This window comes from Sorex araneus, chromosome 1 (assembly GCF_027595985.1).
Source record: "Sorex araneus isolate mSorAra2 chromosome 1, mSorAra2.pri, whole genome shotgun sequence".
In the NCBI taxonomy this organism is placed as follows: Eukaryota; Metazoa; Chordata; class Mammalia; order Eulipotyphla; family Soricidae; genus Sorex; species Sorex araneus.
This window is the reverse complement of record NC_073302.1, coordinates 249,554,115-249,566,217: the sequence shown is the minus strand read 5'-3', so window position 1 is coordinate 249,566,217 and position 12,103 is coordinate 249,554,115. Positions and strand designations below refer to the sequence as shown.

The window sequence follows — 12,103 nt, the reverse complement described above, 5'->3', positions numbered from 1 at the left end:
GCCAAATGGGCTCTTTAACACTAAAGTTCCAACAGCCATTTGTTGGCATTCACTTGAAAGATCTCGCACCAATTCCTCATGGAGAGTCTAAGAGCAGATTATAGAGAGAAAAAAAAATCTCATTGAAAATGGAAAACAAACTTCAATATGACTTTTAACATCAATATGGAGGCAATGAGGTTGTCTTCATATTTTACAACAGTAAAAGTTGAAAACAAACCAGGGAGTCAAACAGACAAAGAAAGTAGAAGAGAGCTTAAGCGAAAGCACACATGCCTAGCTTGATTGAGGCTCTGAGTCCTGGCACTCAATGGCTCCCGAACAGAACATAGCCCCTGATACTGGGTGTGGCCCCTATTTGCAGGGGGGAAAGATAAGATTTTTCTCAACAGCTGCTGTTCGTTCAGGTAGATCTCATTATCATATTTTACAAATAATATTCTGAGAGTTCCATGAGTGCAGTCCAGTGGGTAGACTACCAGTTTTGTTCTTGGAGCTGTTTTTGTCTTGAAAGCTCACTACAGCATAATTCTCCGATGAATTCAGTATCGGTGTGGTCCATTCTCGTCTCCATCCCAGTGGACATCTATTTGAATAAATCCTGTGTCTCATATCCCATAGCATAGTCACAAGTGTCCTATAAAAGTTTTTTTGTTGTTGTTGTTCTTTCCATTGAGCTACACTGGTATTCTTGGGGGAGGGAGGTGGATACTCAGGTGATGGGTCTGGTGTTGGAGTCATGTGCATGGGAAACCATTAATAACAATATTGTAAAGCACAGAACCTCAGAAAATGTTTAAAAATAAAATGAAACATTTAATTGAATGCTTCTAGTATAATGAACCACTTCTATAAGGAAATTTTATATTCTTAAATTTGTTCTTTCACTGACTTACTATTGTTTTACAATGTTTATAGAATCTCAGGGGGTTAGCTTCATACCTATCCATTTGCAAGTGTCACCATCCTACCACCAAGGCTCTAGTGCCATCCCTCTGCCCCCAAGAGACCTATCAGCTAATTCTTTTCACCACCATGCCCCACCTGTTCCTTTGGTAACTGTCATAGTTTTCACTGAGTTTCTGAGTTGCTTTTGTTTTTTCTAGCCGGTTCCTTTATTTTAGTAATTCATATTCCACATATCAGTGAAACTATATGATAATTGTTTTTCACTTCCTGTGTTATTTTATTCAGCATAATCACCCTAAGGAATTTTGCATTCTATTTGGAATGGAACAATACACAGAACAAATCTCTATATTACTGTATCACTGTCATCCCGTTGCTCATTGATTTGCTCGAGCGGGCACCAGTAACGATGTCTCCATTGTGAGACTTGTTGTTACTGTTTTTGACGTATCGAATATGCCATGGATAGCTTGCCACGCTCTGCCCTGCAGGCGAGATACTCTAGGTTGTTTGCCACGCTCTCCGCCGAGAGGGACGGAGTAATCGAACCTGGGTCGGCTACATGCTAGGCAAACACCTTACCTTACACCTTGTGCTATTGCTTCAGCCCAAATAAGTTATACAAAATGTTAGAATATAGAAAGCATTTTGTGATGAAGGTGGCGAATAAGGTCTTGATGGGTGATAGCCATGGAGAGCACCTTGCAGAATTCAGGAGGGGGCCATTGAGAGGAGTCTCCGTGAGAAGGCAAGAGACTTGAAGGAGGCGAAAGCATCCAGTAAAAGAGAGTAGACAGGGACTGAAGCAATAGCACCAACAGGTAGGGCATTTGCCTTGCACTCGGTCAACCCAGGTTCGAGTCCCAGCATCTCATATGGTCCCCTGAGCACTGCCAGGGGTAATTCCTGAGTGCAGAGCCAGGAGTGACCCCTGTGCATCGCCAGGTGTGACCCAAAAAAGCAAAAAAAGTTTGTTTTGTTTTTTTTTAAAGAGAGTAGACAGACTAGATCTAAGGGATAAACAAGCAAGTACACTTAAAAGTAACATGTCATTGTGGGTAGAGGGCACCATGTGTGGGAGATACAGGGAGCTTGAATTTTGTTGGTGACCTTGAAATGCACTTGTGTCCATGAGGCACTTAGCACAGGGCCTAGTAGTAGATTGCCTGCTTCTCCTGCAACCCAGACCCTGAATATGTAACCAAAAGCTTTTTGAATTTTGAAGATTACCCACATTTTTATGCTGTTTTGAACATTTTTACATTTAGTTTATTAAGTTATGTTTATTTGATATTTCAACGTATAAATTGGCTTAAAATTGAGTAAAAAGTTATAACACTATCTACAAGATATGGTGACTCATCTGTTGAAGATAGCAATCTTATTTAAAATTTAAAAAAAATTTATTGAATCACCGTGAGATACATAATTACAGAGTTGTTTATGATTTTTGCCCATACAGTGTTCCATCCTCCATCCCTTCACCAGGGTACATTTCCCACTACTAATGTCCCAGTTTCCCTCCTGATCACTCCACCCCACCCCAGCCTGTCTCTTTGATAGGTGCACTCTCTCTCTCTCTCTCTCTCTCTCTCTCTCTCTCTCTCTCTCTCCTCTCTCTTTCCTTCTGGGCATTATGTTTTGCAATACAGGTACTGAAAGGTTATCATTGTTGTCCCTTTATCTACTTTCAACACTCGGTTTTTGTCCAGAGTGATCACTTCCGTTTATCTTTGTCCTAGGGTCCCTTCTCTATCCTAGCTGCTCTCCACCACTACCACTTATAGCATGCTTACATCATTTTTAGTTTTTCTCACACTTAAGATGCCTTTCTTGCATCTCTTGTCATACTGATTAATTCCTGCAAGACCCACAATGGGCAGAGTAGATGCAAATACCATGTAGAATTTTTTTCCTTTTTTTTTTTTAAGTTCTCAGATATGTGTCTGTTACAGTAAGCCATAACTAATTTTAAGTAACATTTAATGAGCATTAACTGGGCCATGTATTTTCTTTATATGTTTTAGATTTCTCAAATAATCCTATAAGGTATATCCTGTTTTGATCACTATTATGTTGAGAAAAATAAAGGCTTGAGGAAGCTTATTAACTTGCCTAATACCCAGCTATTTATGTGACAGCACCAGAAATCTAGCACAAGCTTTTTGACTCCAAAGCCTTTGCTTTTCTTAATCATTATAGTCTATTTATCAAATACCTACTATATACAAGCCACTGTACACATCCCCTTGTAAATACTAGTCTGTATTTCTCCTCCTTCCTTATTATCTGTGACTGCTTTGAAGATAGGGAACCACATCCTATCCCCCTCTGTTTCTCATTTTGTTTTGTTTTGACCACACCCGGTGATGCTCAGGGCTTGCTCCCTCCAGGCTCTGAACCAGGAATCATTCCTGGCAGTGCTGGGAGGACCATATGTGATTCCAGGGTTCTAACTGGGATCAGTTGTGTGCAAAGCAAGTGCTTTGCCCCTCTACTGTTTCTCTTACCCTCACTTCTGTCCTTTGATGCTTTACATATTCATGTGCTCCACCCGCTGAGCAGTGCAAAGAAGTAATTTTCAGTAACTTGCAAGAATTGGGGAAGATACTAAAAATGCTAATGTGTCATTAATTCTGAGTTGTATTTGGTTTTTGAATTTCATGATAATTCTGTTGTTATGCTTCTGCTTCTTCCCAGACCAGCATTAAAGAGGGACAGCTCTTGAAGCAAACCAGTTCTTTCCAAAGATGGAAAAAGCGCTACTTCAAACTTCGAGGCCGAACGCTTTATTATGCAAAGGACTCAAAGGTAATTCAGGAGACACTTAGCTGCAAATATGAGGTTGTGGATGGACTTTATCTTGAAGCTCACTGTTACATTACTTGGTCTATGTGCATTCAGTATAAATGGGATCCTTCTTGGACCAGATCCCAAAGGAAGTTCATTTGAGCCCATTTCATGGAATATTCCTTCAGGACAGTCTTAAGGGAAAATTTCCAGTGAAAATTTCCAACCTCTTTCCTTCCATTTAGAATGGAACATTAAGCATAACCATATAAGATAGAAAAAAAACCCCTCAAAATTTGGGATTTACTTTCTTTGTTGCTACTTAGCCCCTATTAAGTCTGGCCTTAAGAGAGGGAACTGGTAAGACTTCATGCTCTGGGTTCATCTGTGTTCTTTGGTATAACAAAGTTCTAGCATATTCTGGTAGAATGCCTATTGACAACATGAATTGTTGAGAAGAAGCTTAAAATAACCAAGACTTGAAGTAACATATGTAACAGTTGACTAGGAAATGAATTGTGTATCATTTTGGCAGAAAAAAAATTTGTAGTGAGGAGGTTCTGTTTGAAACTAGTATTTGGAGCTGGAGAGATAGACAGCAGGCAGAATGCTGGCCTTTCACACAGTTGACTGGGTTCACAGTCAACCAGGGATTGATCCCTGGCATTCTGTATAGTCCCCAAGCACTAGCAGGAGTGGTCCATGAGCACAAAGCCAGGGTTAAACCCTGAGCACGAGCAGGTGTGGCCCCCCCAAACCCAAACGAACAATGCAAAAGTCACTCTGTAGGCCCTTAAGTACTGCTGGACTCACCCTGGACTTCCCTGATACCCCAGGGCCGAGGAACATTGCCTTCTTGAGATCCTTGAGCCAGATTTGTTGAGATTTACCAGGAATGGCCTCTTCGCCCACTGAGCATACTTTGTGAAGTTTCCTCCCCCACCCCCCAAAAAAACAAAACACACAGAACTGGTATTCTGTTTTTGTTTTTGTTTCCCAAAACAAACATTAAGATTCTTGCTACTGTGCCAGTGAAATAATTGACGGTTTACTTATTTGAAAATGTATGGTCCTAATATAATCAGTAGGGTCACATACCAAGAAGTAAAGAATAAATAAGCTTAATTTTTAGTCTGTGCAGCTGTAGAAGTAAAAACCAAATAATGTAATCTTATTTCACAAGTCATTATGTTCTAGGCTGGCCCTGATCTGGCTCCATCCTGACTTTGCAAATTTATCTCCGAGCAGATTGATTGCTTGATAACCTTCTGCCTTGCCCCCATGCTTCCCATCTCTAGAATGACATGCCCTCAATCTCTGTTTGACAAAAGTCTTTGTTTAAAAAGTTTTTCTTTCAAATCATCTTTATTCCATCACTCACAAGAAAAAGAATTGGCCCTTGTTGGAGAAATTACCTGTGACCCTCATAGTATTTCATGATTTCCTTTCCACTTGTCAGGTCTTACATTAAAACTAATTAAGACTATTTTAATCTCCTGTGCTAGAGTATCGATTCTTTCTAGTTAAGAAACAAGTCTCATAGGCAGATTGGCGGATCTTGGCAGACTTGCATAATCCCCTGGAGATCCTATGGGCCCCTTGCCAGCAGTTATAAGTGCATTGTTACACCTGCAAGAACTGTAAATGTGCGAGCAATGAGCAGCTCACTAAAAGTGGGCAGAATGTATTTACCAGAAGTTTGTAATCTCATCTTGTACATTTTTAAGTTGTTATTTTTATGGTTTTTAACCATTGAGTTTTTTTTTTGAGACCACTTCTAAAAGTATAAAAGAGTGACTAGAGAGATAGTACAGGGGGTAAGGCTCTTGCCTTATATTCACCGGACACTGGTTTGATCCTTGGCACCGCATGTGGTCCTCTGAGAACTGCCAAGAGTGATCCCTGAGCACAGAGTTGGGAATGATTCCCAAGCACAAGTATGCAGGTGTGGTCAAAAACAAAGGGAGGGATGGAGAGGAAGAGAGAGGGAGAGAGAGGGAGGGAGGGAGGGAGAGGTAGAGACAAGGAGGGAGGGAGAGGTAGAGACAAGGAGGGAGGGAGAGGTAGAGACAAGGAGGGAAGGAGATGGGAAAGAGAGGGAGGGGGAGAGAGAGAGGGAGAGAGAGAGACAGAGACAGAGAGAGACAGAGACAAAGACAGAGAGACAGAGAGAGGAGAGGGAATAACATTTGGCATTGAACTGTGTCACTTTGGGATTTCTATGTTAGTCTCCTATACTTTATGATTTTACTCAAAAGTATCATATCATTGACTTCAAGTTTTCTTTATATCCCTTCTCTAATTCTTAACATAGGTTCATCTCCTGACTAGATGGTATGAAAATTATTGAAGAGCTTTGAATTTTGTTTTCATTTCATGTATTTGTATCCTTTTTCATTACAGTCTCTGATATTTGATGAAGTCGACCTCTCAGATGCCAGCGTAGCTGAAGCAAGCACAAAAAATGCCAACAACAGCTTCACGGTATGGTTCTATTCTGCTCCCTCCCTACTCAAACTTGCACAACGACCTTTCTTTTTCTTTTCATTCTTTCTTTTTCTTTTTTTTTTTTGGAGGGGGGTCACACCCAGCAATGCTTAGGGGTTATGCCTGACTCTGCACTCAGGAATTACTCCTGGCTGTGCTCGGGGGACCATATGGGATGCTGGGGATCTAACCTGGGTTGGCCACATGCAAGGCAAACACCCTACCCACTGTGCTGTCATCACTTCTACACCAGATCATGACCTTTCTTGTTCATGCATAGAATTCCATTTTCACTTGCCAGCTAGTTTTGGTCAGCTCGCATAGGTTGAAATTACTATCAACACAATAAACCTTGTACCTATATTGTATGGGCTGATATGAAGTACCATTTATGATTGATTGGGTCAATGAATGACTATTAAATGTATTTTTTAAATTATATATTTTATTTTCCCGGGCGAGAATGACAGCACAGCGGATAGGGCATTTGCCTTGCACACGACCCATCCGGGTTCGATTCCTCCGCCCCTCTCGGATAGCCCAGCAAGCTACTGAGAGTATCTCGCCCGCAGGGCAGAGCCTGGCAAGCTCCTCGTGGCATATTCGATATGCCAAAAACAGTAACAAGTCTCACAATGGAGACGTTATTGGTGGCACTCAAGCAAATCGATGAACAGGATGACAGTGACAGTGACAGTGACAGATATATTTTTCCCAGGCCTTTAAGTTTTGTTGTTCAGTTTTTTCTCTTTAATATCATTCTTTAATTCTGTTCATGAATAGTCAGAAAGTTTGTTTTACCTTCAGCCTGAAGAGTAGTGCTTTTCTTTTTGTACTTCTACTCTAGTTATAGTTCAAGCTGTCATCTTCTTACTTCAGCAATTTTATTTGTTACTTACTTGAACATGTCCTCTCTTCCAGTGAATTCTTTTTCAGCCACACATGCTTTAAAGGTCTCATGCAGCTCTAACTTCATCTTACAGTTTTAAAAATTGTGCCTAAGAATTCAAGTATTACTCATTATTTGTCTTCATAGACTCCCCTGTATAATCTCCGGGTGGCCAGGGGAGGCCCGATGGCTCTCCCCCTCGCTGCCTGGGTTGCATGGTGGTTGGGCCACTCACCCAGCCGGGGCGGCCCGTGCCATGGGGCAGATGGAAGAGGAAACGAGGGCCAAGCCGGTTGGTTGGTCACTTGCCGTTTATTCCATTCTCCCCAAGGGCCAGTTCCAGTCTCTCTGAGGCTCCCATTCTAGCCTCACACTGCCCCTCATTCCCGTCTCCTCCCGTCTCTCCCGCTCATCTCTCCACGCTCCATCTTGCTCCCTGCTCTGTCTCCCAACAGCTCCAACTCTCTAGTCTCTCCATCCCCAGCACTGGGGGTAGAGGCTATGCCCAGTCGAGCAGCAAACTCAGCATAAGAAAGCCCTTCCTTTGCTCAAGTGCAAAATACCACATAAGGTGTTTTTCTCCATCCCTCAGCCCAATAACTTAACTAACATCTTAATTAACATCTTAATTCTACTTGTTGATATTAGTTATTTTTGTATGGACACAGTAAGAGGTATATTGAGGCTTGTAGGGCAGCTCTCCTGGGAGCATCTTGCCTCAACAGACTCACACTGCAGTGCTCAGGTCGGATTAATCATTCCTAATCCTAGCAGGGAGGGTCTGAATCTAGTTAATACTTTTTGGATCATGACAGAATTTGTCCATGATGAAGCTCTAAACTTATAGTTAAGCATTATGGCACTTTGGCCAGGCCTATCTCGATGCCAGGGTAGCACATAGCTCACCGCTTGCCCTGAGTTCATCCAGTCCCTCGTAGGGATCCTGCTTTGGGAGGGGTACTAGGAAGTTAGGGCAACTGAGAGTTAAGTCGAGGGAACAGATGCCCAGAAGGAAAATATCATTTGGAGTCAATTAACTCTCATGTTACAAAAGTATAGCATTAACTGTCTTCTTGTGTCTATACAAAAAGGTCATTGCTCTGAATTAACTGTGCAGAGGACTTAAGGAGAAGAGAAAAACAATATTTACAAGCTAACAGAGCACAAAGAAAGAAGTCACAAATAAACACAGAGGAATAGGAGCACTGTGATGCGAGTAACCCAAATAAACCTAAGCTTCCTGTGGCAAAGCAGAAAAGACAAATCAATGTTATCCTACACTCCCTCAATGTAGCATTTCTGTTTCTGTGCTTTTCATGTTCCAGGGGAACATGAAAAGCTTGAATGATTCCTGTGTCATCTATAGATTTTGTCATTCTATCAGTTCTTTGATGTTTATCTCATTTCTCATTCCTCGACTTTTGTTCAAAAATATGAGTACTCAGTATGTGCCTGGCATCTGTGCAAAGCACAAGAGACTTCTAAATGAATATATACATATATATAAATACACATGTATTTTACTTATATGTATATATGTATATAATGTATGTAGGTGGGCATCTAATGTCATGTGCCTCAAAATGTTCAGTTTATTGAAGTTCTCTGGAGTTTTTTCTTTTCATAGCTATATATTCCTTAGTATCTCTGAAATGCATTGTTACTACTGTGTTGTTACTAAAGGAGTTATTCTTTTTTTTTTAATTTATTCTTTTATTGAATCACCATGTGGAAAGTTACAAAGCTTTCAGGTTTAAGTCTCAGTTATACAATGCTCGAACACCCATCCCTTCACCAGTGCACATATTCCACCACCAAGAATCACAGTATACCTTAAAGGAGTTATTCTTAATTCCTGATATTAGCCACACTTCAAGTCCCTGTTCTAGGCAGCCACAACTGCTGACAGTATTGTATGTCTGTTCCGTAGTGCACCAGTACAGGGAAGACAGACGCAGAGCAGTTCCTTGATAGAGATGTCAGCATTGAGAAGGAGGGGAGGAAAAGAAGCAGTTTTGATTTCATCCTCTGGTTTATGGGCTATGTGGGATAATTCATGTTTACCTTGAGAATTGGAAAGCCAAGAATAGAATTCTTGGAAAATGTTTAAATCTAAGGTTTGCCCAGTGAAATCTGAGAGAGAACATTCTGAAGTGTAGAAGGAGCATAGGGAGATAACGATGTTATGAAGTCCAGCGGGAGAGTTTCAGAATGGAAGCTGTTAAGGGTCAAATGCTGTAGAGCTGTGAAATCAGAGAAGAAAAGTGGTGGTTGAACTTGGGAGCTTGTTCATTTGGTTGCATCTGCCGAATGTGAATAGTTTCGATGGAGGAGTTGGAGCATAGATGGCATGTGTTAGGCTGTGCAGTGAATTTAAAGTGAAAAGACAAAGGGAGGATACTTCTTCTAAAAGTTTGGCTGTAAAAAAGAAGAACAGGTTGAAATAGAATAATGTTATGGAAGAGAGTTTTAGTTTCATTACTGTTCTTTTGCCTTAAAAGAGGATTTTGAATGTATTTGTATGAAGAGAGGAAAGAATTGTTATAATCAAAAGTTGAAGCTTTGGAAGAGAGGGAGTAATTGGGGGAGTGAGATAGTGGAGTAAACTGAGGGGAGAGAACTAGAGCCCAGGCAAAGAGGAAACAGAATTGGAGACAGAAAATCTCTGAAAGTAGGTGTGGGCAGGAAGTTCATATATTTAAAAGCCAAAAGTATTATTTTTTTATTCATTTATTTTTTATTTTATTTTTATATTTTGCTTTTTGGGTCACATCTGGTGATGCACAGGGGTTACTCCTAGCTCTGCACTCAGAAATCACCCCTGGCAGTGCTCAGGGGACCATATGGGATCCTGAGAATTGAACCTGGGTTAACTGTGTGCAAGGCGAACACCCTACCCGCTGTGCTATTGCTCCAGCCCCAAAAGTACTATTTTAAAATAAAGTTGAAGCAAGAATTATTTGTTATGAATTAAGGTTTAAAAGGATCTGCAGGGGCTGGAGCAATAGCACAGTGGGTAGGGCGTTTGTCTTGCATGCGGCTGACCTGGGTTCAATTCCCAGCATCCTGTATTGTGTCTCCAGCACTGCCAGGAGTAATTTCTGAGTACAGAGCCAGGAGTAACCTCTGGGCATCGCTGGGTGTGACCCAAAAAGCAAATAAAATTAAATTAAAAAAAATAAAAGGATCTGCAGTGGCTTCTTTGAAGAATGAGAATTGAAATTGAACAGAAGATAATAAAGTAGTAAAAGGTGTCTTTGAGATTGGAATTCAAGTTTAGTAATGTTCTTAATTTCTGTGCTTATAGCCTTTTCTCTTTTAAGAAGTTAGAGAACAATATCTAGATTTAGCCATAGTCAGTGGTCTAAGGGATCAGGAAGAGAGACTTATGAATTCTAGAATATTTGAGTACTCAATAATTTGCCTATTTTTCTCCTTTGAATTCTGTCTTATACTTTTTGTCATGATACAAATCCAGAGTATTGAATTTCAGGCACAATAACATTGAAATATTATTAAGGTAATGTGGTTTTTATAATAATGTTTATATTTTTGCATTTGTTGTTGAATTTGGGCTCTTCAGTTCTTAGAGTTTACTTAGGATAACCAAGAGGACGTGTAGTATTAAAGATTTCTGGGCTCTCTTACTAACCCACCACTGAAGTTCCCAGAGCCTCCTCCACTGTCCCTTGACCACTTCTAGTCTGTCCTATATCTGCCGCTTCCCAGCCCCTGACAACAAACTGTTGTCAGAGTCCAAGAATTTGTTTTCACTGGAGACTGTCCATTCCCTTTGTTTCTTTATATACCACATACAAATGAATTTATTTTGTATTTGTCCTTCTTGTTGTGTCTTGATTTCACTTAGCACACCACTCTCTAGATCCATCAGAGTTATAACAAAGGGCAAGATTTTATCTTTTCTCACAGCCGAGTAATAGTTTGTTGGTATATTTGGTATTTATCACACAACTTCTTTATCTCTTTATCTTGTTTGTGGGCATTGGGGTTGTTTCCAGGCCCTGGATATTGTTAATAATAATGAGCATAGGCGAGGCACTATATTCTAAACAGAAATATTAACTACAGAGGAAGATAGGTAGTCAATATTTTTTAAAAAATGGTTTGAGGAGTCATTGGATTATCTGAACATTAAAGGTGACTTTTATTTCGTTAAAAATTTGGGGAAATTGCATCAAAAAAATGGGGCGAAGAAATGAACAGAAACTTTACCAAGGAAGAAATACGAATGGCCAAAAGGCACATGAAAAAGTGCTCTGCATCACTAATCATCAGAGAGATGCAGATCAAAACAACCATGAGATACCACCTCACACCACAGAGACTAGCACACATCCAAAAGAACAAAAGCAACCGCTGTTGGAGAGGATGTGGGGAGAAAGGGACCCTTCTTCACTGCTGGTGGGAATGCCGACTGGTTCAGCCCTTCTGGAAAACAATTTGGACGACTCTCAAAAAATTAGATATTGAATTCCCATTTGACCCAGCAATACCACTGCTGGGAATATATCCCAGAGAGGCAAAAAAGTACAATCGAAACAACATCGGCACATGTATGTTCATCGCAGCACTGTTTACAATAGCCAGAATCTGGAAAAAACCCGAATGCCCCAGAACGGATGACTGGTTGAGGAAACTTTGGTACATCTATACAATGGAATACTATGCAGCTGTTAGAAAAAAGGAGGTCAAGAATTTTGTAGTCAAGTGGATGGGCATGAAAAGTTTCATGCTGAGTGAAATGAGTCAGAAAGAGAGAGACAGACATAGAAAGATTGCACTCATCTATGGTATATAGAATAACAGAGTGGGAGACTAACACCCAAGAACTGTAGAAATAAGTACCAGGAGGTTGACTCCATGGCTTCGAGGCTGGCCTCACGTTCCGGGGAAAGGTCAACTCAGAGAAGCGATCACCAACTACATTGTAGTCGAAGGCCATGTGGGGGAAGGGAGTTGCGGGCTGAATGAGGGCTAGAGACTGAGCACAGTGGCCACTCAACACCT

At 40.8% G+C, this 12,103-nt stretch overlaps 1 protein-coding gene across 5 annotated transcripts in view; it reads left to right on the top strand.

The window, feature by feature from the left end:
• DGKH (diacylglycerol kinase eta) overlaps positions 1-12,103 on the top strand; it is a 213,777-nt gene that overhangs the window by 79,434 nt on the left and 122,240 nt on the right. For all 5 annotated transcript variants that reach the window (XM_055133507.1, XM_055133278.1, XM_055133331.1 and 2 more), the window contains exons 3-4: positions 3,610-3,720; positions 6,103-6,183. In XM_055133507.1, coding sequence (XP_054989482.1) covers positions 3,610-3,720; positions 6,103-6,183 — 192 coding nt within the window. The remainder of the gene's footprint in view (positions 1-3,609; positions 3,721-6,102; positions 6,184-12,103) is intronic.